Source organism: Blastomyces dermatitidis (assembly GCF_000003525.1).
Source record: "Blastomyces dermatitidis ER-3 genomic scaffold supercont1.6, whole genome shotgun sequence".
Lineage (NCBI taxonomy): Eukaryota > Fungi > Ascomycota > Eurotiomycetes > Onygenales > Ajellomycetaceae > Blastomyces > Blastomyces dermatitidis.
The window spans coordinates 1,801,140-1,828,842 of NW_025544779.1; the positions used below are offsets into that span (position 1 = coordinate 1,801,140).

General features: G+C 41.0%; 4 protein-coding genes across 4 annotated transcripts; 1 reads left to right on the forward strand and 3 right to left on the reverse strand.

The window, feature by feature from the left end:
* Positions 1–1,177: 1,177 nt before the first annotated feature.
* On the reverse strand, positions 1,178–3,498 carry BDCG_06046 (MFS glucose transporter). The gene is made up of 2 exons (XM_045421769.1): positions 2,992–3,498; positions 1,178–2,864 (listed from the first exon to the last, which is right to left on the reverse strand). The coding sequence occupies exons 1-2, from the start codon at positions 3,160–3,162 to the stop codon at positions 1,485–1,487; spliced, it is 1,551 nt and encodes a 516-aa protein (XP_045277566.1). The 5' UTR covers positions 3,163–3,498; the 3' UTR covers positions 1,178–1,484.
* Positions 3,499–3,599: 101 nt separating this feature from the next.
* On the reverse strand, positions 3,600–5,649 carry BDCG_06047 (uncharacterized protein). The gene is made up of 4 exons (XM_045421770.1): positions 5,426–5,649; positions 5,016–5,343; positions 4,783–4,956; positions 3,600–4,717 (listed from the first exon to the last, which is right to left on the reverse strand). The coding sequence occupies exons 1-4, from the start codon at positions 5,579–5,581 to the stop codon at positions 4,086–4,088; spliced, it is 1,290 nt and encodes a 429-aa protein (XP_045277567.1). The 5' UTR covers positions 5,582–5,649; the 3' UTR covers positions 3,600–4,085.
* Positions 5,650–12,593: 6,944 nt separating this feature from the next.
* On the reverse strand, positions 12,594–15,276 carry BDCG_06050 (metaphase-anaphase transition protein). Its single transcript, XM_045421771.1, has 4 exons — positions 14,688–15,276; positions 14,551–14,605; positions 13,075–14,491; positions 12,594–13,020 (listed from the first exon to the last, which is right to left on the reverse strand). The coding sequence occupies exons 1-4, from the start codon at positions 14,798–14,800 to the stop codon at positions 13,013–13,015; spliced, it is 1,593 nt and encodes a 530-aa protein (XP_045277568.1). The 5' UTR covers positions 14,801–15,276; the 3' UTR covers positions 12,594–13,012.
* Positions 14,909–18,553, forward strand: BDCG_06051 (minichromosome maintenance protein 2). Its single transcript, XM_045421772.1, has 5 exons — positions 14,909–15,251; positions 15,321–15,436; positions 15,494–17,745; positions 17,849–18,018; positions 18,093–18,553. Exons 1-5 carry the CDS (start codon positions 15,247–15,249, stop codon positions 18,196–18,198), a joined length of 2,649 nt encoding a protein of 882 aa, XP_045277569.1. The 5' UTR covers positions 14,909–15,246; the 3' UTR covers positions 18,199–18,553.
* The last annotated feature ends 9,150 nt before the right edge of the window (positions 18,554–27,703 follow it).

Genomic DNA, 27,703 nt, shown 5'->3' on the forward strand with positions numbered 1-27,703 from the left:
AGAGCAAACAGTATCACTGCTTGGAGATCAGTTGCACAACCACTACCAGCCCTGCCACCACCACCACCACTACCAGCCCGGCCACCACCACTACACCGGCGACCACCACTACCACCACACCAGTAACCACCACCACCACACCGGTGACCACCACCACACCGGTGACCACCACACCGGTGACCACCACCACACCGGTGACCACCACCACACCGGTGACCACCACCACACCGGTGACCACCACCACCACTACTCCAGGAACCACTACCACTACACCAGCGACCACCACCACCACTACACAAATGACTACCACTACCACAACACCTGCCGTCATGTGACTGCCGTCACCGTCTGTGCAGTCATTGTCATTCCTTGATTGAAATATTTCTTTTGTCATTAGTTATTCTCTTCTATTCAGCTCCACTTAAAAACACAAGAAGAGCTTTATTATTTCAAAAAACGGATTTTCCTTAGAGAGAGAGAGTTAAAAGAATGAGTTGCCTTGGTTTGTGTTTTAAAAAAAATAATTCACTGCTATTTATTTCCTACTACTACTTAATACACTTTATTCTTTATTGCAGTTTTAATTAATTTAGGCTTTTTTCCCCCCCTTTTTCTTTTTCTTGAAATCATCTATTATGCCTTTATCTGGTCTCTTACTCCCCCCTCCCTCCTCTCTCTCAATAAACTATATATTCAGACATATCACTCGTGCAAATCTTAATGATTCTCAAAATAAAACTTGCACCTAATGCTAGCTACATTCTGCTAATCAAAGGGATTCTGTGATGCATAACATTTGGCTAGTTACATCCGGGGAATGCGCTTCTGCCTTTCGAGATACGAGGCCAGAAGCAGTGACCAATCGTTCGACCAAGCCGTTTAGCCAAATGTAATTTGTTCAGCTCCTCCTTGTCCGTGGGCGCCCATTTGGCGAGAGAGAAGCGAACAGGCCAGGATATCATGGCTCACCCAGGGGTGATTGTGGTTGCAGGCTAGTACGTACATACATTACATACAATATAGACCGATTCAGCTTAAGAAAAATTATGGGGTGATGAGGATCATCGCATCTCGGGCCTCTCTTTCCTTTAATTTTTTATGAAGATTGATTTTTCAACAGGGGAGCCAGTGATAATGGGCACGCAACGCGGTAGATTGGGATGGAGGGGTGGGAAAGATGGCCTTCCTGTGCTACGTCTGTGGAATTATGTGAAAAGTATATTTATTATTTGCTACAACAAGCCGCCGTACTAAGTGTTTAACTTTTTCAAAATGAACGATTTATTGAGATAGCGGGTATGAAAGTGGAAGAAAATAATATGACCAGTATAGCACATGCACTTATTACCACATATCTTGATCTACACTATGACATTGATAAAGAAATTAGACGAGCTCGTAGCTCCCAATCCCGCGAAGGAAGAAAACAAGAGGAAAAAACTTGGAGGAATACGAAATACATGGGACGAGAAAGCAAATATAATCTAATCAACCCTCCTCTCCTCCCGCAGGCCCCAAACCTCCTCCATAGTAGATTTCCCCTTCGTCTCCGGGAGCCACGATGCCAAAAACGAACCCAACACCACAGCCAAAGCCGTGAACACCCAATAGATCCTCCCTTTCCCTCCCATCGCCACATTAAGCGGCGGGAAGAACTGCGCTACAACAAAAGTAGCAGTCCAGTTGGCGCCCAGGGCCCAGCTCTGGGCTGCACCAACTGCCTCGGGCCCAACGAGTTCCGACGCAAGGATAAATGGAACGGGTCCAAGCCCGACTGCAAAGCTGGCTACGAATAGGAGCGTCGCGATGGCGGAGAGAATTTGGAAATTGAACGCGATGCCCAGCGCGAGGAGCATGGAGTTGAGGCCCATGCCTGTGATGCTGAGGAGGAGGCATGTTTTGCGGCCTAGTTTATCGGCCAGTGGGGCGCAGAGGAGGGTAACTATGAGATTGAGAGCGGAGATCACGACGGCGAGCAGCGGGGCGGTGGTTGGGAGGATGTCAGATAGGATGGAGACGCTGTACATGACTATACTATTGATGCCGGTGAATTGTTGGGTGACCATGACGGCGATGACTGCGATGATTGCAGGGCGGTATGTTGGGCTTGCGACGACCCCTAGCATGGAGACGGGGGGGCGCTTGGGAGGAAGATTCCCGGCTGGTGGTGTGAGGAGAGATTCTTCCTCTGATGTTCGGGTATCAGTCTCGCCAGGTGGGACTCGCCAGGCTTTTACTTCTGGTTCAATATCATTATTCTTTCCGCGGATGCGCTGAAGGATTCGTCGCGCATGGATAGCACGTTGATGTTCAGCCAGCCAGATGGGGCTCTCAGGAACAAAGAACAATCCAAGCAGTTCCAGAGCACCAATCGCACCAGCAACCGCAAGGATAATACGCCATAGGCTATCTCTGCTTAGGAAGTACCCCAGAGATTGGGAAAGTAATATTCCAACATTGGTCATGACCTGTGTAAAGGCGCCGAAGAACCCTCGTTGGCTCACATGCACCACTTCCGCTATATATATAGGCCCGACAACGATCGCGGCGCCTGCTCCAATGCCTGAGATTAACCGTCCCGCACTCAGCGATTCGATTCCGGTGGCAAGGGTTTCGGCAATGGGGCCTAGAACAAAGAATATCGTAGTCGCGCGGAGAGCGAGGAGCCTGCCGTATTTGGTTGCGAAGGGGCCAGCAATAAGAGCTCCTAGAAGACCGCCTAGGGTATAACTTGACGTAACGATGCCGAATTGAAACTCATTCATCGGGATACATTGGGGTAGCCCCGAAGTTGTTGTTTGCCCTTTTAAAGTAATACTTTTCTTCAAACAGGTGATGACGTCTTTGGGAGCATTGAGCTCAGCCTTTGAAGTGGAAAAGAAAGGGTTGGTTTTCCCGTTAGCAAGCTGTGTTGACTGGAAAACCAACTTATAGAACTCGAGACTGTGGGATAATCCCATGTAAATACGCAGTAGAGAGGCATTTCCTTACTAGATGGTAGCCAAATTGAAGGGGGCCCAAGGTGGTGATGAATATGATGAACAGCAGATATGGCGTCACAGGCGATTCGGATGCCGACGACGTCGTGAGCGTCATCATTGCGGACTTGAGCCTTTGAGGGCAGGCAAGATTCGAGAAATCCTCCGATAATACTGGCAGCATTCGGCTGAATCTGTTACTCGGGGGGTTCTCGACATATAGGATTCACAAGTATCTCAGTATCCGGAAACAGGGAGATAGAGTTGCACCTTGGCAGCCGCACGCAGCAAGCCACACAGCCTAGTTAGGGCTAGGTTAGAGCTCACCATGGCACCGTGTACATTTCAAATTTCAACCACATCTTACATGTAACTACAGTATATAGATCTGATGTAAAGAGTTAACTACTGACTGCATCACTGCTTCAATAATCAGATCAATCAAGGTGGTAGGTGGTGCCAAGAGCTGCACTTTGTTTCTCGTGGTGCCAATATAGGCTTCTCTGGAGTTGAATAGCTGGCTTTCTGAAGATGACAGCAGTGCTTGATATGTTTGGACTCCAGCATTGAAATGAAATATACCCGCAGCAGGCACGTTTAAGACGACTACTCCGTAAGAATTTTGGGAAGCAAGTGAGCTCATTATAAAAGCATCATAGTCTAAGTTCCGGACTACTCCTTGTTACTGGGTAGAGATATTTGTAGTAGAAGCAAGCCGAATATCTATTCAATATGCCCTATCGAGAAATACTTCAATAGAGGCATGCCAGGGCAGAACGAGTTAAACCACCTACTATGCCATGCAGCTAGAGCGCTGCATAATGAAAAATATTTTCTGACTGAACATAGTTATATAAAAATACCACTTTTCGAGAAATTAATGAAGCAGGATCTAGCCCCGACGTTGTTATTATTTGTTCTTTTGCCGCTCGATGAAATGTGCGAAGTATCCCGCAACACTATTCTTCACCTCAAGAAGTTTTGATTTCTCTATTGGACCTCTGTTCTTTAACAGGCTTCAAACCTATCGGACTAAAATATCGACTCCAGCAACCGAGCCGCACGAGAAATCTCATGACTTAAATTTGGTCATTGATGGATAATCACTCAAAAAATTGTACCATCGCTTTTAACAACGATCGGACTCGATTTGGTGGTTGGGCGACGCTGTGCTGCTATTTCACGACCCGATTTCCACGTCCCCGCCTCAAGGAGCTGCGCCATAGTGAGATGGACACCGTTCGTACGAGATAGCACCATGCTGTACAGCCTATCAATCAGCACTAAGGTCATAGCCCGCCATTCGACGATAACATCATCTCCTGCTTCGAACTGTGGCAGTTCGCTCCCAGATGCTTTCAACCCTCGATCAAGCGCTTCTTTCTTAAGAGATAGAACGCCCAAGTCAACAAACAAGCCACCGTTGCGGTATTCAGCCAATGCGGTAAGTGCCTCGGCGTTGGTCCATTGCAGGCCAAGCACGCGCTGGAACGGGACCATTAGCGAGTAAGTGAGCCACTGGGTAAGTTTGTGAAATGGTTGAATGTATTCGGAGCGATTGCCATCATTAGAGCCCCTTTGTTTCTGCAGAACGCCCAATGGCCATGCGTCACCAATAGGATGTCCGTTAACCGTTGTACGGCCTTCGGGCCAGACGGGGATCAGGAGGTTTTGAAGAATGTCCCAAAATGCTAGAATATCAAGCTCTGAAGACTTTCCGGCAGATTTCACCATATAGTCTACATAATGCATTCAACACGGTTTCCTTGCAGCAATTTCGAGTGTGTGGATGGAATGTGCATACCAACAAGATTGCCTGGGCGGCCTTGAATCCCAAACACTTCAGAATGAGAGAGCAGTGATTTTCCTAAGCTTCTGAGCAAGGCTGCGCGGGAATCAACTCCTAGCATCGGATTGCCGCCCGAGACCTGAAACCCTTCCGCTAGCACCTCGGTGGTTAGCTGCTCCAGCCCCTTCCCTGCGAGAAATATCAAAATTAGTACGTCAACATTTTCAACGAGGCCATCAGTGACTTACCGTCAACCCGAGGAGCCTTTCCCGCCTTATCGGCAGCAAAAGCCAGCGAGTTGAACATATGCAAGGACGCAACTGCGAGGCCTTCGCTCCGCTCATACGTCCGGTTCGTCCCCGGCTCGATGTACCGCCACTGGTCACCGGCCCCAGCATCCAGGAGAACAGACACAAAGAATAAGTCGATAAGCCGACGCGTTATTTCATAATCATCACAGTTATCTTTCTTCCAATCTTGCATGATATTCGCGACGCGAGGTATATTGCCAACATCGAAGTGTTGCCAGCGCCCATGCGGGGGAATTTCATGGAATTTATCCGGGCCAAAATCCCGCTGGACGGATATTGTCAGCGTAAGCCGCCCACCAACCCACGCCTTGAGCTGAACGATAGTTTGGTGGGTTTTCCGGACATACCTTGATAATGGAACTCACAAAGTCTGCGACTGCGTCCATTCGATCTTCATGTAGGTCGAAGTGGTTTAACTTCCCGGCTCTTGCGGCATCCTCCACGATTTTTGCACGCTCCCGAATGGCGCGTAGCGATAGAAGATACTTGACTTTTGAATCCATGTCAAACTATTTATTAAGGATTAAATATATGTATAGTGAGTGATCGTTTGGAATAGAACATATCGCCCACCATGTTACCCGCGCGCGCGGGGCTCATTTGGGAATAATCACATGATACCGCCAGTCCTTACTCGAACTCGAATGGTGATCTCATTGCCTCATTTGTATTGTATTTAATAGTTTTCAAAACGATGAGAGTGTTATAGTTATGGCCTGGAACTTATGTTTCTCTCTATCGATGATATCAAAAATCTCATTTTGCAGTACATTAACGTTTCAATTTGAAGGGATTGCAGCATTTCAAACCGATTGCTCACTGTCCCTGCTTCTTCTCCAATGCCGCCTGGTCAACGGGCGGTGCAATGCCATTAGCCTTCTATCAGAGAGAACGGAAAGAGGAGAGAAGACAAGATTTTTTCTGGCGCAGTGGCCTTTTATTATATTATCTGGCGAGAAAAAGCAAATAGCGTTAACCATTGCTCTGCCTGAACCAGCAACTCATTTTCTATCCTACGTTTGATGACCAAGTGTTATAATAATAACCAAGCAGTAGGGGGTTAAGATTGAATATATACTGCCTTCAAGATGCTAATTATATGAGCTCCCGGTTCGCCTCTGCCGTAATATTTTCGGATCTTGTCCCTCTGTTCGTGGATTCGAGTACATTAGCATTATCCTGCCTTAATAATCTGAATGTGATTTCCACTGTGAACTGCCCGGTGGGTATTTGAAAAGATGGCATTGAACCGTTTCGTCTCCACTCAATTAACCAACGGATTGTACGCGTACATCGCATCAAGAATAGAACCAAATGGGTGATCCTAGATGTGTAACAGTTATCAGCACAGATTCGTCGCAGGTGACATCGGATAGATGTTTTACCCCAATCCCAACCCGAAGCTTAGGCCAATTCCAGCCACTATTTGGATCATTCTCGTGTTGCTGTCATCGCAGTCCCATTCACACCATGAGTAGTTTTCTATCAAGCCCGTGATGGTACAGCCAAAGGAGTAGAAAACAACAATGATGTCGATAACTAAGTTAAAAACCAGTGGCATCGCTCTCCCCCGGCGCAGATACAAGCAGACTAAATTGAAGAAGCTGATCAAAGCCGTGCATATGCCCTAATGAGAAGGCGATGGACAGAAGTAAGCATTTCGATGTCACATATTATTTCCTAACATGACTTTTTGAGAGAGCTAATATAGTTACCAGTATCATCATCCAAGCGCAACTTTCTCTGACTGTCCAGTCTATATGAGAGTCACGCCAGAAGGCGTGGATCCCTAGTAAAACGGTAAATGTGAAGGCGAAAGCCAAAACCGAGAGAGCGAGAGAAAGCCATGTTAGAGCCAATGTCATGTGAAAGGCTTCCGCAGTCGAGTTGCGCATCAACGGAATATTGGTTTGTGTGTTTGCATCTGGAGACTCAGCATTGGCATCGACGAGAAGCGGCGTATTTTCCGAGTTATGTTCCATCTTGAATTCGAGTAGTTAGATTATCAAATAGGGTTTGGTTTGGGGACTTGAAGCGCTCTCTCTCTAAAATTTCCCCGATCTAGGTCGGCTGGCTGATAAGTATTAACTGCTGGGAAAATTCTGAATCAGATTCATCCCCTTCGAGGAGCGGATGTTCCATGCTATATCTAGACGAGATAGCGAACTCGGTGAGAACACGTTGAACATCTCGAATTCGACAGATTGGCAACTTCTTATCGTCTCCTCCCCAAAAGGACTACCTTTGAGTGATCTCCCGTGGTGGTTAGGCTATTCTTAGTTAAACCGCAAAACCACCCCCAAGGGAAGTTTGAGCTGAGCGCTAGTTAAAATGACCAAGTAAGCTCGAAATGTCTTAATATAGTATCCCCCAAACTTAGGGAACTAATATGTTTGGTGCTTAGTTTGGAGTTGGCTTACGATGCGTAGAATCAGCAGCGTTAATCTGCTAATGACACTTTTTGAACCTTAAAAAGACTAAGGGCTTTTAATTGTCGCCTCCTGAAACGCTACCGAGTACTACGCTGTATGTATGTCACCGAGATGTGTCCGAAAGCTCCACGAGGGTACGAGCATATGAGGTGTGTCGATAATTGGTCCGCCAAAGCCGCCAGTGAGAATAAATAAAAATATTATTTTTCTGCGAGAATGTCGTTCGGTTCAAGCCAGCTTGGAGAAATCTGAATCCTGCCTATCAACAAGGTAGAAATAAGCCAGCCAAGGGTACCGCAATCCCTTGGTTTCGTAGCCCACATAAAGCCTAAAAAGGATTCCAAAAAAAATGGGAGTAGAACACGTAGCTTGTAGCGTGACGGCGGGCTACATCACCCACCCCGTCCCCGTTTTCAAGAGGAGAAGCTGTACGGAGTATACTAGTTTGCTGTCAAGGGGCTGGATGGATGGATACGCTTTGAGCCCTGGGATGGATGGATGCCCAGACTGGTCACATGACCGGATAGGCAACCGTGGGCCCTTGAGCTGCTCGACGCCAACGCAGCAAACGAACATGGCGATACAAGATCTTCAACAAGACGCATTCGGTTTCCCATCTATCCCATGAACATTAATCATCCCTGATCAACACCCTGCTACTGGGCACCTAGGTATCACCATGCATCTATCCCCGCAGTCGCTGAACCCCGTTGGGGCATGATAAGTACGAGACCCTGCTAAACATTAGCCCCCCGCGGCCGCCCCCCACCCCCCCAAAACAAATCTATCGTGGCGCGGGAGTTTCGGCCAGATCTCAGACCACTGACACGCCCTAGGTCCGGTCCGTTACCAATCCGCAATGAGCCTCAGTAACCCGCCGCACTCCGCCGGCGGAGGTTCGTTGTCTGATGCGGCGTCTGCAAGATCGACCTACGCTTCCAGATCTTCGGCCGGTGCGTTGAATAATAATAACAATGGCAATCCCTCACTGGGCTTGAAGAGGAGTGTGCAAGCAGCTTTTGATGGTAATTGATATTATTCTCTTTTACGCCTTATATGCCCGGCTCCTCACCGAAATCATCCCTCTCAAGTTCACCTGCCTCACCTGTTGCCTCCACTTTGCCCTCGATCCACTTATTCTCTATTTGCTTGGTTGCGCAATTCTCCCCAGTGGAACGCGGTCGATTTCCAGCTGCCGGTTCATGCCCTTTCAAATTTCAGCCTCGAAGTTAAATTTTAGGTTTGGGCCTTTTAAGGAGACACCAGCTTCTTGCTTCTTACAAAGTTCAACTTGGTGCCCTATTATATTTCTGAATATTTCTTTCTTCAGTCTTGCATAACTCCTTATATGGACTTCCGTGTCTCTCGCATTTTATTCTATCCGCCAAATTTTTCCCTGTTATTAACCCAATTTCTGCCTTCCCGAAATGTCAAAGCGCAGTTTTCACGATATAAGCTCCTTGAGAGCCAGCGTATTACGAGGTAACCTTACTTTATTTCTGGTTTCCTCTCCTCTTGACGTTGATGTCGAGGTCATTCTGTTTTTCATTTTTAAACTGTGTCCTTTTGCTCTTAGGGCTTGTTGGCTTACCCTGGCTTCTTTGACCCGACCCACTATTTCCATTTAAGCTCCATGTTGGTTCCGCTCTGTGTCAAAGCTCAATCGGCAAACCGGAGGCATATCGAGTAGCGCTGTTGGTTTGTGTCATTCGAGTTTCCTGTTAAAATTGATACTTACTAGAATATCATGCGCAGATACGCTTGGGGTTGGTTATGCTAGCAAAGTTCACATTCGGGAGAAGTACCACATCGTCGGATTCATCAGCAGTGGCACCTATGGACGAGTTTACAAGGCCATCGGTAGAAATGGTCAGAAGCGGGAGTTTGCCATTAAAAAGTTTGTACACGCAATTCCGTGACTTACGAATGTTTACCGAGGCTGACAACCATAGGTTCAAACCCGACAAGGAAGGGGAAATAATACAGTATACGGGCCTATCTCAGTCAGCGATTCGAGAAATGGCACTATGTTCTGAGTTATCGCATGCGAATGTTGTTCATCTAGAAGAGATAATTCTCGAAGACAAATGTATCTTCATGGTCTTTGAATATACAGAACACGATCTCCTACAGATTATCCACCACCACACACAACCTCAACGACATCCCATACCTGCTCCTATGGTAAAATCGATATTATTCCAACTTCTGAACGGGCTGCTGTATCTCCATAGTAATTGGGTTTTGCACCGAGATCTTAAACCTGCAAATATTCTAGTTACATCGACTGGCGCGGTCCGTATTGGCGATCTCGGTCTTGCGCGTCTATTTTACAAACCTCTCAATTCCCTCTTCTCCGGCGACAAAGTTGTTGTGACAATCTGGTACCGGGCGCCTGAATTATTACTTGGGAGCCGACATTATACGCCTGCTATCGACCTCTGGGCAGTTGGCTGCATATTTGCGGAATTACTCTCACTGCGCCCTATATTTAAAGGAGAAGAAGCCAAGATGGACAGCAAAAAAACGGTACCCTTTCAGCGTAATCAAATGCTCAAGATCATTGAAATTCTGGGAATACCAAGCAAGGAAGCCTGGCCCGGTCTTACCTCAATGCCAGAGTACGCGCAGCTTCAGACATTAGTTTTATCACGTGGCGGCGGCCACCTGAGCAAGCTATCAAACTTGGAGGCGTGGTATCATGCGTGTGTCAAGGCCGCGGGATATCCATCATCTCCATCCGGGTCTCCTGGAAGGGAAGGGTTTGACCTTCTTTCCCGCCTTTTAGAATACGATCCCAAGAAGCGCCTAACCGCCGAAGAGGCGCTGAAACATCCATATTTCTCGATTGGTACCCCCGTGACCGCGAATTGCTTTGAGGGTTTCGCAGGGAAATATCCGAACCGACGAGTTAGCCAGGATGACAATGATATCCGGACAAGCAGTTTGCCGGGTACGAAAAGGAGTGGGCTCCCGGATGATACCTTGACTTCCAGAGCAGCAAAACGACATAAAGAAGGATAAATGCATGGGAACACACAACTCCAATTCGGTTCATATTAGGTGTTATAATTTTATGGTTGGGCGTAGTTGGTGGAACATACCTTGGGCTTACTTTACTGTTATCTTTGATGGATTTCTTCCAGTTTTGGGGCTTGTTATTTTCGATGCGCAATGATCTGATCTTGCACATGCATTCTTGACACCAAAGAATAACTACTTCTTTCCTAAATCTAAAGATGCCATGTAGCTGGGTTCTGTCATCCGTTCACACCTCCTACAAAGGGAATCGAAGCACAACAACAGAATGATCTGGGGTTGAGTAGTGCAGTACACGTAACAGACCCGGTCTCTATGCAAGAACCATCAAGATAAAAGCTTTGAGTAGACTATTGTAGGCCGTACCCTGGGATTTCAACCCGGAACCCAATTCTCAATTCCCAATTCTGCCCTGCCCAAGCAACGCATCAGTGCTAGAGCATCATCGTAATCATGAAGTGCTGTGACATATCTGAATAAAGCCTCCGACACCTCGTGCGTGGTCGCTCCTCTACCGCTCATTCACCTCAGGCGAGTTCTAGATCTTTGACTGGTTTTTCGTTTTTTGCATCTGCTTGTCCACTCTGCAGCGCCAAGTAGACGGCTGGGCCCAGTATCATATACTTGATTCGTCGTGCGGAATGGGCCGTGGAATACTAGTGCTTCTGTTATGCTTGTCTCCATGTGAGAAATCGCCACAGAGGTTGATCCTGGCGGTGACGCATCGCTTGTGGCTGAGAAGACTGGCTGGTTCGGTTTTCTTTGCCGGAAACAGGGCGGCGAAAATTGATCTTTGTTCCTTGTTGGAAACAGTCATTGATCATTATTATTGGAACTGGAAGTTCCCTTCACTTCATGACTGTATGTATGTATGTCATTCACCCTGAGGAAGCCGCCATAAAAAGAGTTGTAGCTTCTCCCCTGCGTTGTTCAAATCTAACTTCATAGCCGCCCCATCCTGAGACTACCCAGCGAATGACAGCTTGTGCGTAGATATTCGTCCACAGCATTCTGAAATTAGATTCGAAGTTAAAAATATTGCGTTTTCCTGTTCGGCGGCAAATGAAAACTATTCAAAAGGACCTTAGCCAGGAACTCCGCTCAGCCTTTCTGGTTCAGCGGCTCAACTCCCGCCATCGTCGAACTCAAGTTCAACTCTGCCAAAACAGTTAACTATTTAATCCATCTTCCACCTCGCACCGCTGACATCTGCAACATATCCATCTCTTCAACAGACCGGTCATAGTCCAAACCAACCAGAGACCTAAAGACAGCCCCCAAACCTCGTACAGCGTACCGTCCGACCTATCATCGCCCTACAGACAACTACCAGATAAGAGAAATCACGAAAAAAAAACCATGCCTTTCTTCTACTCAAAGCGCATCGGGGGCAAGCACATTTCCACCGGCGTCACCGTCGACCGCCACGGCGTACGCAGGGCTCCATGGACCTTCAGAATCGGCCGCTGCCTGTGCTTTAAGTGAGCGCTCGGCGATTCGGGCCTGTTTTTATTTTGCTTTTGGTGGATGGGCTGCGGGCTGCGAGGCTATTTCTTGAGTTTCCTATGCCATGTTCATAGCGAGGTGGTTGGACCGGAAATGGGATCTTTGAGGGCCTGTGAGCATATGCTTTTGCAGGGAAGGGAAGGGAGGGGAAATGGCAGTTTTGATATGATGGCTCCCTCCGGCATATTTGATGATACCCCCATATTGGGATGAATGAGCATGTCTATTTTTTATTTTTTATTTTTTATTTTTTATTTTATTTATTTCCCTTGTCTCGAAGCAGCTTCCCTTACGCCGCCCGGTAGTTACGGTGCGGAAATGTTGTTCAAATCGCGCGTTTTCGTTTGTGCTTGTTGTTTCTTTTTTTTTTTATTACCCCTCTACGGCCTAGGGTTTTCTATACGGCTATGATGCCATATGAATTTGACTTTTTACTCTTATCTTTCTCCTTCATGCCATTGTGGGTGCGGGATGAGCAATAATGATGTTTTTTGAGTCTTCGTAACGTCATGTTTGTCAGGTGATCATCCTCTCATACCTAGGTACGGATTTATGAGGGAGGAATTGACTGGGGAGGACCTCGAGCTTCAGCTGGACATATCTCAGAAGCTTAGGCGAAGATTTGAATTTGCATACACCCTCAGTTACCGTTTAAAAATATATTATATTGTTAAAAAAACACTCCACCTTGAGAGATGTGTTCATAAAATAATCCAATGATGGAATGTATAGCCCAACTAGGAAAAGAAAAAAAGGCCGTCCCACAGCACACCCAGCCGAAATTGTAATAAAACCCGCAAGCCTAAGATAGCAAAAGCCAACGCCCCCTGAACCTTCAAAATGTTGGTCCATAAATCATGTCCGTCGGATGTGTTGTACCTGGAAAAAAACCTTGCTCCGCCCAGAAGATAGGAAATACAAAATTAGAAAGATTTTGCAGATGTTCCATTAATCGAGTCAGTAACCTATACAGAGTACGTTAGAATCTCTCACCCAAGTCAAATGTATAGTTAACTCACCACTCTGCTCCCTCCGATTACTACCCCCACCATTCTCACCATCTCCGTCATTGGACAACAGAGAAGCTGACGCCGCACCCCCTGCCTCTTTAATCGCATGGTCATCTCCTCTGAGTCTTTCAAAATATGCCTTAATATCCTCAGCCCCAACCGCCTGTCCACTCTCAGCGAATGGCTTCAGAAAAGCCTTCACCTTGTCCTTCAAGTGGTTATATACCATTACTCCCTCAATTGCACGCACACGGTCCATGTTGCTTAGCGCTGCTTCTCCGCGATCAAGAAGACTTCCTGTGTGATTGCTACCATTGCCGTTGGCGTCGTCTCCTGCCTCGGAGAGTGGAGGTTCGTATGTCTCCTCTTCCTCGCGGAGCTGAGGATGAGGGACTAGGTTGGGGAAACAGGATGGGCAGTGACACAAGTAGTCGCGGAAATCTTCTTTGAGGAAGAGGGAGAATGTGCCTGTGGGGGCATTCGCTGGGAGTGACTCGTGTTTGTGTTTAGTAGGTTCCGTGGCTTTCACTTGTGGGTCTGAGGTCGACGTCGTTGATGTCTCCTCTTTCTGCCTCTTTGTCTTGCGCTCGTCGTCTGAATTATCCTCAAGTTCGTGCTTCTTTGAATTTGTTGACGATGTATCCTCGCCGGGCTCTCTGGTTGTTTCTGCTGTGGCATTTCCGTTTGAAACATTTTGTACAGACGCTCCTTTTCTGTACACTGCTGGTAAAAATCCGGGCGTTCCAGCATATCTCTTTAGCCAGGGGTTAGCATCTACACATTTGTAGCAAATGAAGGTCTCAAAATCATCCTCATCGGGAAACCCTGGAGGTAGGGGTGGTTCCTCCTCTGCTTCTTCATCGGTAGGGGCGGGCGCTGCGATTTCACCATTTCCATTCTGCTGCTGCTGCTGAGGTTCCTTGTCATCGGTTTCCGCTCGAGGCCCCTCTTTCACACCCTCTGCCCAATTACGTGGAAGACTCAGGAGACACTCAGGATGGTACCAATCTTCACCGCAACCTCCGTTTTCAACAGTTCCCAGGCCAAGGCACTGGAACATCGTTCCCTTCTCCTGGTGTGGGTCATACGATTCCTCGCATCCACAGAAGATATTCCGAAAGTTGCCATTATACTTGTTGCCCGGCGCGGGTTTCTCCGAATGGACGCCCTTGGTTCCTGTGCTGGAAAGTCGTAGGAAGCAGGCTGATGTGGATGGGAACCGGGTCGTTCCACAATCGCATACAAAATTACGCTTGCTAAATAGCTCGACGAGTGTGTGCTCGCCATGGCAAGAGATGGAGCATGAGTAGCAAACGCCCGCGGAGTTGTATGGCTCGTTAGGGTCTGAGGGTGGGGGATTGCAGGTCAAGCAGGAGAAGAGACTCTGACGGAGTGCACCCAAAGGCTGTGTGCAACAGTCAAAGGACTGAATGTATATCATTAGCTGGGTTGAACGTGACATAATGAAGTAGACGGGTTACTTGCATATGGTAGAGCTTCTCGCGCATCAGCCTCGAGGCGTAGCTGGCTATCGATAAAGCTGGAGGAAACGAAGGGTCAGAGACGAATAATCCTTTTTCCACCGAAAAGAAAGAGTGAATCTCCGGAGGCTGTTCACTTACTCTGACGCTGTTTGCGAGTCATTGGAGACCAAACTATCCCTTCGCTGTCTCTTGGATCCTTCCGTCTCGGGCGCGGTCGCGATGGTTGCAGGCTGGGAACTGGGTGCATCCATGGTTTATACCGTTACAAGACCCAAAAGCAACTAATAGATGCTGCTATAGAAAAGATTAAAGGGATACTGATTTTTGCCTCATCAAATACGATGGATGGAGTGAATCACCACCTTGCGTTGGGTCGTGTCGATGCGATCTGCGCGACTCGGATTCCGTGTTTCGATTAAAAAATGTTTGCTCTGTTTGTATTCATGCATGAACTCTTCGCCGCCTTTCCTCTTTCGGCCTTAATTGAAACGCGTGCGATAAGTTACGCGTTGATTTTCGCGTTTCTCCCTTTGTACGCGATTTCCTCCAACCTTGTCGTCGCCGGTCTTGTGTTCACCTCATCACAACGTTCTGTAGACAACACCACTTGTTTTGCGGGTATTGCATGTTTCAATCCTCATAGACAACACACATGAGATATACAGAGTAGCAATTCCATTAAAGTCGAAACTTGGCTATGAGGTATATAATTTTCCATGCTTGAGAAATCCCGTTCCAGCGTCCGAAAGTCGTCGTTAACAACTCGTTCAGTTCCCCTTTACATCCAAGCAGCTCAGCTGCAAATCGTGGCCTCGGAAACCTTACTAGGCGGAAGCGATCGCGTGAGCCAGATGATGATAACTCTTCAGCGCCCCCTCCCTCTAGCCGTAAGTCGGAGGAACTTTATACAACGTCGAAGCAACGCACACTAACAAAGAAAATAGCACCACCTTCCTCCCCCCCAATTCTGCCTCTTGATGACACTGTCGGCAATGACTTGGACGAAGAGGCTGAATTTATAGGGGATATCGATGACATTGATGAGATGGCTGAAGATGAAGATGGGATTGATCTTTTCGCCGACACTTTTGAACGTGACTACAGACCACGGGGCCCTGAGGCATACGAAGGAGACGATATCGACGATGCTGAGGACCACGAAGAACTGGATCTGGCTACTAGACGCCAACTTGAAGCGAGATTAAATAGGCGTGATCGAGAACTAGCTAGACGACGGCGCGTGCCTGCAGCATTCTTACAGGACGATGATGACGACGGAAATGTCGATCTTACTAGACAGCCTCGTAGACGACGACATCACTACGACGAGGATGTCGACGAGATGGACATGGATATTATGGACGAGGAAATGACGCTTGAAGCGTTGGCTGAGATTAAAGCGGCCAACGTCACCGAATGGGTTACTCAACCCTCTGCCCACCGGTCTATTTATCGCGAATTCAAGGCATTCTTAACTGAATTTACGGATAAGGATGGTACTTCGGTTTACGGAACTCGCATTCGAAACTTGGGAGAAGTCAATGCAGAATCCCTCGAGGTCTCATATGCCCATTTATGTGACTCTAAAGCTATTTTAGCCTACTTCCTCGCACATGCTCCTGCTGAGGTTTTGAAGATATTTGATCAAGCTGCGATGGAGGTAACACTACTTCATTATCCAGACTATCATCGGATTCACAACGACATCCATGTTCGTATTACCAACCTCCCGTTCAGATATACTCTTCGACAACTACGTCAAAGCCACCTCAATTGCCTTGTTGGTGTCAGTGGAGTTGTCACCCGAAGAACTGGGGTATTCCCACAGCTTAAATACGTCATGTTCAACTGTACCAAATGCGGCATGACTTTAGGACCATTTCAGCAAGAGTCAAACGCAGAGGTCAAGATTTCTTTCTGTCAGAACTGTCAGGGTCGGGGTCCTTTCACACTAAACTCGGAGAAAACTGAATACCGCAACTACCAAAAGTTGACTTTACAGGAGTCCCCCGGAACAGTCCCCGCTGGTCGACTACCGCGACACAGAGAAGTTATTCTTCTTGCGGATCTCATTGACTCCGCGAAGCCAGGGGATGAAGTGGAAATTATTGGCATTTATCGCAATCACTATGATGGACAGCTGAATAACAAAAATGGCTTCCCAGTATTTGCAACCATCTTGGAGGCTAATCACCTCGTCAAATCCCACGACCAACTCGCGGGTTTCCATTTGACTGAGGACGACGAGCGTCAGATCCGAGCGTTGTCCAGAGACCCACAGATCGTGGATAGGCTCGTGACATCCATTGCGCCAAGCATTTATGGACATGAAGATGTTAAAACAGCTGTAGCGCTCTCTCTTTTCGGTGGCGTCAGCAAAGAGGCACAAGGAAAGATGTCTATCCGTGGTGATATTAACGTACTTCTCCTTGGTGATCCTGGTACAGCCAAGTCTCAGGTATTGAAATATGTTGAAAAGACCGCACACAGGGCTGTTTTTGCTACAGGGCAAGGTGCCAGTGCTGTCGGTCTCACAGCCAGCGTGCGTCGCGACCCCCTGACCAGTGAATGGACACTGGAAGGTGGAGCACTGGTGTTGGCTGACCGAGGTACATGTCTTATCGATGAGTTTGACAAGATGAATGATCAGGACCGTACCTCCATCCACGAAGCTATGGAGCAGCAAACAATTTCGATATCCAAGGCCGGTATTGTCACGACACTCCAAGCTCGTTGCGCAATCGTCGCTGCTGCCAACCCCATTGGAGGCAGATATAATGGTGCCATTCCATTCTCCCATAACGTCGAGCTGACAGAGCCTATCCTTTCTCGTTTTGACATCCTCTGTGTCGTTCGCGACACAGTTAACCCAGACGAAGACGCGCGGTTGGCGAAATTCGTCGTCGATTCACATTCGAGAGCCAACCGTCCTAGACCTCAGACTGACGAGTACGGAAATCCCGTTCCACGAGAAGCTGCCGATGAAGATCAGGATGAAGAAATGGACGGGTCCAATGCAGCAACTTCAGACGCTGGGGCTGTAGAGCAAATTCCCCAGGAGCTTCTCCGGAAGTACATTCTCTATGCGCGGGAACGATGCAGACCGAAATTGTACCAAATTGATCAGGACAAAGTTGCACGCCTCTTTGCGGACATGAGAAGAGAAAGCTTAGCTACGGGAGCATACCCGATCACGGTAGGCTTTGCTTTCTGACTCCCTCCCCCAGCCGTGGCTACCCCATGGGTTGTTGCACCACCCAGTGACAATGGAACATGGATACTAACCACGCCGCAAATAGGTCCGTCATCTTGAAGCCATAATGCGTATTGCCGAAGCATTCTGCAAAATGCGGTTATCGGACTACTGCAGCAGCCAAGACATCGACCGCGCCATTGCCGTGACAGTAGACTCATTCATCAGCAGCCAGAAAGTCAGCTGCAAAAAGGCTCTTTCGAGAGCATTTGCGAAGTACGTTTGTACTCACATCCCGTGTCGCATCATACCTACTGCCCCTTGAGTGTACTAACATCTTCTTTCTCCAGATATACCCTTGCCAGGCCGACCACCCAGAGACGGCGGGGAGCAGGAGCCGGTGCAGCTTCATCGAGCTTGGGCTCGAGTAATGGTATGGGAAGGAGAGGTCGCTGAATTGGGGATTTGCTAGAACGTGAATACAACATCTTCTGTCTGTTGTTTTCATGGCTCTCTTTGACTAATTAAGGATCATGGATTTCGTTTTCTTTCTTCTTCATTTTCCGGACAGGGAAATATGCATGTCTGTATGTCTGTGTACTTTTCTTCATGGCGTTGTCTGGTTGTGGCTCGAGATACAAATATGATACGTAATTTACCATTCTTTCGTCTTGCAAGATAAACATGAATCCTTTCTCTGATAGTAACTACTTCATTCCTCCTGTTCGTTATATCCGGGTCTATTCCCCTTTCGCCATTGGCGGTTACCCAGATCCAGTAAGCACGGCTGCGTATAATTGGTAGTTATTCGCATCTCAACCGCTTACGAAACCAGGTACACGCTTTTACACCATCCGTCATTAGCTTTTTGCCGCCCGATCCTGAGCCAGATTTACCATACTCCGTAGGAAATGTAAGGCCGCTAGGGCTTAGGATGTTGGAGCTACTACACAAGCCCTAACCCACGTGACCCACACACATATCATACGGGGAAGAATGTAGGGTTATTACACGACCGGATTATGGTTGTTCCATCATTTCAATCAGCGACACGGTCGCTGAGCTGTAAATCATAGTATAATGATGAATGAATGATGAAATCACTATAAATAAGTGATAAACTGAAAAAATCAATTATTATATTGATAATGTCACTGAATTCAATCTATATAATCACTAATTCTAAAAACTGTCTTATTTATCAGTATTATTCTCAATTGAAAATTATAAATATATCTATTTAAATTCTTCTAAATTAACTGAATTAAGTTTCTTTTATAATCTTTATTTCTAGTTATATCACTCTTATTAATTATATCAATAAAGTTATAAATTGAGATTTATACATTAGTTATAATCTGAGAGATACTGTTATTAATTATCTGATATTTAAAAGTTAAGATTTTAAACTAATTAGATACTGAGTGTTTAAAAGTCTATATAATTATTAATCTCTGAATAAATCTGAGAATTATTTCACTGACTCTAGTTTACTGTTTCAGTGATTATTTTATAAGTTTAGAAACTCAGAATACTTATTAAGATCAGAAGATTAAAGAAGAAGAAGAGAGAAGAATTAATAGTAATAATAGAGAGACTAATAAAAGTTATAAAGAAAGAAAGAGAATTATCACTATTAATAGATTTCTTATTACTACTACTCTTATTAACTGTATTACTAAGAAGTTTAATAATTATTTTAAATCAGTTTATTATTTCATATATTTCAATGAAAATACACTGTGCTTTTTCTCTGATACTATTAATTAAGTTTATAAGATTCTTTATCATCACTTTTTAATTCTTATAATGATTATTAATCAATCTCAAGATCTCTCACTGAATAGTAAGCTTTATATTTTCAATATTTAATTTTCTCTTTTTAATAATAATTTTCTTCTTTTTTATAGTAATTTTCTTCTTTTCAATCTTTAATTTAACTCTTTTAATATTCAACTTAATCTTCTTAATTTCATATTTAACTTTTTCAGTGAGATTGATAGATGTATTTAAGACTTTCAATATAATAGTTATACTCTTTATTTTTTAATTTTCTACTTTCTGTCAGTGTATCTTTACTTTCTTAATTTATTTGAATAAATTCTTCACTATTTTCAGTATAACTGACTTGATTAATTTCTTTATAACTGTCAGAGTAGTAAGATAAAACTCATGAATTCAGATCAGATTTTTAATTTTATTATTAAATTCATTAGAGTATATTATATAATCTTTCTTTTTATAGTTATAGTTTGAATATAACTTTATACTTTCTTCAACTTTGTCACAAATAGATTCAATATAATGAGGAAAAATATATAAGATACAGTACTTATATATTATTAACTTACTAGATTTGATAAGAGTACTTAGCCTGCTTACTATCTCTTTCTCTTATGCTTTTGCTGCTGCTACATATATATACTTAAGAGTGTCTTCAGCTATTTTAATGTTATTACTGCTGCTGTTATTACTGCTGTTATTACTGCTACTGCTGCTGCTATTACTACTGCTACTGTTACTGCTACTGTTATTAATATTACTGTTATTAATGTTGCTGTTATTACTGTTGCTGTTATTACTGTTACTATTATTACTATTACTGTTATTACTATTACTACTATTATTGAATGAAATAATAGATCACTAACATTCTTGATATACTATGTATATTAGATATCTTGACATTAGAACTTTTAATATTCAAAGCTTTCTATTACAACTGACAGAATACTAATCTTACTGAAGATGAGAAGAACTAAGTGAACTGAAAAAATTGATATTTATATTGTAATATGATTATAAGAAGAAGAAAGAAAGAAAGAAAGAAAAAGAAGATAATAAGTTATTCTTTTTATATATATTATTAATTCATCTTTACAGATTATCATGCAATGAATACAAATACTTTCATATTTCATCTCTGAGTGTAATCAGTATATCTGACAGATTTTATTTATATTTTAATACTTTCTATACAGGCTATTACTGAATGAATTACAGCTATTTTAAATATAAAATCATTTCTATTAACTAGAAATAAGTGTTTAATATACTGCTAGAAATATATCTACAGAATTCAAGATTTTCTGATGTAGTGAAATCAGTGAATTCTTCACAGTCATAACTATATAAATTGTAAGATAGAGAATATAATAACTTTCTTCAGTAAATATCAAGATAGATATATTCTAATTATATATATTAAAGTATATATTAACTAATTTATATATAAAACTCATAGAAAACTAAATATATTGAAATATAAATAGATTGTGTTGAAAATCTCTATATCACTGATCTATCTTTTACTGAAAGTATCTTTGAAAATTTAATCTTTTTTCACATCTTCTCTTATACATCTTTTATCAGATATCTCTTTTTTACTATTAAAGTATTCTGAATCATCTCAGCAAAGTCATCTCTGATAATTTACTGATATTCAGAAATATCATTCATCAGATTTCAGAATGTTAGAATATTTTATCATTGCAGTATAGCTACAGCAGAATTTTCATTTATATCAGTATTATTAAATATTATAACCTGAGTTGTAAGATTAATATATATCTCTATTTTTCAGAATTAGTTTCTAGTTTCTCAATCTGAAGTTTTCAATTCAATATCTTTAACTAATGAATATTTAACTTATATTTCATATATCATTGTTCTCACTAGACTGGCCGCCGGGACCATGAATTTCACATTTGGTCCCATTTGATCTGGTCTCATACATTTCTTGGCGTAAGTCCCATCAGAACCAAGCCTCAAAAAAATCTGAAAATGGACCATTTCTGAGAGAAATGACATGAAAAATGACCAGATTTAATTCAAGAACAGTGAAATGAGAGTAATTTTTCAGAATAAACTGTGAAAGATGATCATTCTTTCAAAATCAGAATGAGACTGAGACTGAAGATCAAAATCAGTCTCATTCAGTTCATTCAGTGATTGCTTATATAATCAGAATTTGGTAATGATTATTGATAACACTCATGAAACAACTAAATACATTCTTGTGCAAGTTTATTCTTTACTTTCTCATGAAAACTACACTTCTCTGATATACTGTGATCAGAGGTATTAAACTGTCTGATAATTTCATGTTTTACAATCATGAGTTTCTTGATTATTTCTTCTTATAATTGTCTCTGATGATAGTGACAAATATTTTGACTTGAGTTGAACTTTTACTTCATTCTCATCTCTGTCAATGAAATTATCAGAATATCACACATCATCAGTGCAACAGTTGAATATGTACTCTTAACAATTTTTCATAACTCTAGAATTGATTTAGTGTGTAAATTTGTCAGATTATCTTGAAGATAGCAGTCAAATTCAGTTTTACAAGCCTGTAATTTTGCCTGATTTTCAGTTGTAATCAATGTATGTAAGTTCTGTTTCAAAGTTAGTATTATAGTTCTATATGATATGAAGTGTTATCAAAGATTGTTACTTACTAGAGAATTGTATTTCACTGTCTTCACATCTTGAACATCTGCTTGTTCAAATCTCTGATAGTTGACATTGTAGTAGTCTCAGACTAATTTAACATATGAGTCTCATTTCTCCTCTGTTCAATCTTGAGAAGTGTAAATATTAACTCAATGAAAGAGATCTAGTAGAGCTGCTACAGCATAGTACTCTGTAAAAGATTGTTCTATTTTACTGTAGTAATATATCAGTTTATTTCTTACAGCAATAATAGTCTGTACTATAGCATCATCTCAGACTGAATTTCTTTTTAAGTGATTCAACTGCTTCTCAAGATAAGTAAATAAACTGTTATACACTTATCAGACTGACTGCAGTATTGATGTATGAGTGATTGAGACTGTCTTTATTATCTTATAAAACTGAAACAGTAAATTAATCACATATTTCAACTGAGTTTACTTCATATCAGAAAGTTTCAATATCTGAATCTTTTCTCAATCAGAGTATTGTACTCAATGATCAATCATCTGATGCAATTGAAGAGTCTGAACAGTTATCTTATATATTGAACTTCACTGTGTTCTAACATTCTGTATCATATTCAGTGATATGACTGATTTATTTGTTTATTGAATATCATGAAATTATTGTTGTTATTTAGAAGAGGTATAAATCACATTAACAATGTTTTAAATCTATGATATTTAAATTATTAGTCAATCTATTCAAAATTAACAGTAGCATTATCAAAAAGTATTATCAAAAAACAAGATTAAAAAGTGTTATCAAAAAACATTATCTTTTACAAAGTGAATGCAAAAGTTACTTGAGTAATCACTTTCATCTCATTCTCATCTCAAGAATCAGTCATCTCATTATTCTTCATCTCAATGTTAAGATTCTTTATCAGTGTTTACATCACAAGTTAAATCACATGAGTAATGCAGAGAATATGACCTTGTTTATCATTTCAGAAATGCAAAGTCAATTTTTGCTTCAAGCTCTTCATCATAGTGTAGTTATTCACAGCATTATCAGTTGTAATTGTAAGAAGACTGAGACTAATATCTCAATAGTCATTTTTAATCACAGTTATTAATACCTCTGTCATATAATTCTCAGTATGACTACTGATCAATGATTCAAATTCAATTAATATCTCTTGATAAGTTCAGTTCTCATCAATGTAATAACATGTAACTCTTATAAATACAAGATTGTTTGTACTAGTTCATACATTCACTGTGAGAGACACTCTTTGATGATTCTTCAACTCTGATTCTAGATGTTGTATATTAACTTTGTAGTGTATCTTAAGGTTGAACTGAAGACAGAATTGATGTGAAATATGAAGATTTGAATTAAGTATTTGAAGAAGTGTTCAGAATTCAGAGTTTTCAATTAATTGAAGAGAAAGATTCAGAGATATATACATGTGAAGTAATTATTCACAGAAGTTATCAGATAAGAGTTATGAAATCAGAGTACTGATACAGAGTCATTTTCACATGATTTTCTTTAAATTAGAAAGTTAGTGTTACTAAAAATTATTATCTGATAGAGTAACTTATCAGCTCAGTAGTAATTTTCTGATTATTTTTCTTTTATTATCTGTATTCTGATGACTTCAGATGTCAGAAAATTCCTTCAGAGTTATAATCAGTTTATAATGAATGTTTCTGAATGAAGTTGCAGTGATTATAGTAGAGAGATAACTCTTCAGTAATCTGCAATACAATCTATTGATAATTATTTCATAGTTCATCTCAATATTTGTGTTGAGTTTTTCATAAATTTTATGACCTGAAATCAGATGTGAAGAATGAAGTGATTATTTATCATAATTGAAAGAGAGCATTCTGTGTTGAATTGTAAATAATATAGACTTTGTAATTCACAGTGATTTCTTGAAGAGTTTATGAATCTTCAATAGAAGTAAAAGAAGTGAATTCAGAAGATATGATAATAATTTAAGAAAGATGATAATTTATTTTCAATAACTGATCACTGATGTGTGTAAGAAGAATTAATATAAGAGAAAATAATCTTATTTCTTAGCTTAGTTATAATTTTAGTACTAACTCAGATTGAATATTATCAATGTATAAAAGTAAACAAACAATCTTGATTAATCTCTGTCATATTTCTTGAAATATATTAATATTGTGAAAGAGAGCATTACTAAATTATGTTATCAAATGATATTATTAAAAATATATTAATATTGTGAATATCAATGTTGAAAAAATGTTGATACTTATACATTATAGTGATTTATGAATCATGATAGTTAAATATATATATATATATATATATTGTTCCTGACTTGATTACAACTTGTACAATAATTTTTTACAAATAAGTGAACTATCAAAAGAGAAAGAATATGAACAGCATTTGAAGAGAATTTCTACAATCAATGTAAAAGACTCTATTCTGATTTATTCAGATGACTCAAAAAATAAGAACTTGAATAGATTAGGCGCAGGCATTGCTTTTACTAAAGATAATATTAATTTTATCTCAGATTTCTGGAATCTAGGCTTTGAATGTGAAGTCTTTGATGCTGAACTATTTGCAATAGTGAAAGCTTTCAAACTCATTGAAATAAAATCTCATAAAAGAGGAAATTGTTTGAAAGAGACATGAATATTCTCTGATAGTCAAGCTGCTTTAAAAAGACTTAGAAATAGTCAGATTCATAATAGTTAAATGAATCTTGAACTGATCTTAAACTCTGTTTTAAAAATTCAAAAGAGAAGAACATCAAAGCTGAGAATTCATCTGCACTGAGTTCCTGCTCATATGAATATTCATGGCAATGAATTGGCTGATTCAGCTGCAAAAAAGAGTGCAGAATTAAGCAGATCTATTCAAAAAATTATGTCCTGATCTTTTATAAAGAGAAAAATAAAAGAATCTTGTTTAGACAAGTGAAATAAAAGCTGGCAGAAACAAAAGAAGAGTATACATTATTCAAGATTTGAAACAAAACCCAAGTGGAAATCTTGTTCAATTAAATGTAAAAAGAAAATATTCTCATCTATAATACAGCTGAAACTAGGACATGGCTATTTCAAATCTTATATACAAAGATTTGATGATAGATTTGACTCAATAGAATGCTCATTCTGCAATACAAATGAGAATTCTGAGCACATTATAATGCACTGTGCATGATACAATAGTCTCAGAGTCAGATTGAAAGAGAAGTATGATCTAAATCAATTAAATATGAGATTCTTATTCTCAACTGAGACAGGAATTAAATACTTAATAGACTTTCTATCAGAAACTTAAGCAGCTATAAGAAAATGGCTAAATTCAGAACTATCTGAATATGAAGAGGAGGAAATTAATCAGATATAGTCTGTTAAAACAGCTATACACTCTCTTTTAATAATTTGTTTTGTTATAGTCTCTCTTTACTTTATCTTTTTCTGTATCTTTTTCTTTCAATTTCTTTCTATCTATCTATTTAATGTGTCTATCTTTGAGACTGTGTTCTTTCTCTCTTTTCTTTTATCATGATATTGTCAAATGGTTTCAAAGTATCAAAAGATGTTAAAACACTGCAATTTGTAAACAGTTTTTGTATTCTGAGCTGGAATTTTCTGATTTTGCATATCTGAAATTGATGAATGTACAATAGTTAACTTTACAGACATAGAAAAAACCCTGAGAACTAAAGTTCTCAGGTAGATGTCATAGTCTCTGACTGCATACATCTATAATTGAAGAATAATAATAATAATAATTGTACAATAATTTTTAAAAACTCAAAATTAATTTTAATTATTAATAATTATGAACTTATAACTAAACTAACTAATATAAAAAGAAAAAAACTTTTTCTACTCATTATCTTTCTTCTCTTTCTCATTCTTCTTATCATTCTTCACAATTCACTTCTTATTCTTCTTCTTCTTCTTCTTCTTCTCATCTGAGGTGATAATCATCTTAAAATCTCTCTTCACTGCCTTCTCAGAGAAGGGTTCTCACTGCTCCCTCTCAGCCAGGTCAACCTGTATCTCAAAATCCCGCATTTTCTGATCTGCTGTCTCAGGTTTCACCTCAGTGACAAGCAGATTGACATGCTTAGAGAGCAGGGCTGCCTTCTCAATATTCTGAATCATGAAGCACATTCAAGACCTGAACAAGGCCTCAATTCTCTTCTTCTCTGTCAGCTTCTGCTAATCAATTAGAGAACAGAAGTATTATCAAAAATTGTTATCTCTTAATAAATAAAAAACTTATCAGTTTTAACTTTTTTATCTTCTACTTTAACATCTTCTCAATCTTCTTCTGCTACTGCTTATTTACAGTAACACTCTTCTTCTCTCTCTCTCTCTTTATCTTAGTCTCAAATCATTCTCAGAACTTCTTCTGATCTCACTGCTACTATATGAGACTCTTCACTATCTTCTTCTTCAATCTCTTACAGGCAGCATCATCTGTATTATTTCTATACTTAGTTCAGTCTAAATCTATCAGAAGTGTTACTTAAAATTATTATCATTTTACTTTCTTACAGAGCCTCTTCAAGACATCATAATGTGTCTTACAATCTATCTCTTCTTACTTGAACATCTTCTTCTTCTCTTTCTTCAATCTGTGACAGTGCTCACGCGCCTTGATGATCCGCAGAACCGCAGAATATTTGAAGAGGAATGACATGATTAATTTTAATGAGTGTTGAAGAGAAGTGAAGGCAGAAGAGACAGTCAGAAATGATATGATAATAATGATGATAATGATAATAATAATGATAATGATGATAATAATAATAATGATGATAATAATAATAGTGATAATAGTGATAATAGTGATAGTGATGATGATGATAATAATGATGATGATGATGATGATAATGAAAGAGAGAGTGCATTGAAATATATTACTAACTTATCAAATATAAAGAGACTTAAAGAAAATATTAACAGCTTTCAGCAATGTACAGAAACAGCTACAGTGTTGCATAGCAACATCATCTTCATTCAATACATACACTGTTGATATTCTTTGTATGCAGTTATTATATAATCTGTATCAGAGATACATGCAGAAAACAGATCTTTATTACTAGAATAAATGATTACAGCAATTCTCTATTTTTATATTATAAAGATAAGTTGTTCTCATTTCTTTCTTCTCTCTTTTCTCTTCTTCAATCAATCACTAATTCCAAGCTGGTATGAAAACTATTAAAACACTCTCAGAAACTCTCAAATTGAAGAGTATAGACTAATCAAATTTCAAATGCAGAAGAAATTAAATTATCTTCTACAGATTCAATTACTCACTTCTCTTCAAATAAAACAGCAGTCATGTCCCCTTCTCTCCCTCAATCAAATGAAACATGGCCTGTGAAAAGTGAGTATTACATCAGGTTATAATGATCAACACAGTCTCAGTACACAGAGCTGTATATACACAGTGCATGCTGAACTGAGAGACTGCATGAATTGTAAACCAGTAGCAGCATCTCAGAGAGAGTCATGCAGTGTGAGAAAGCTGCAAC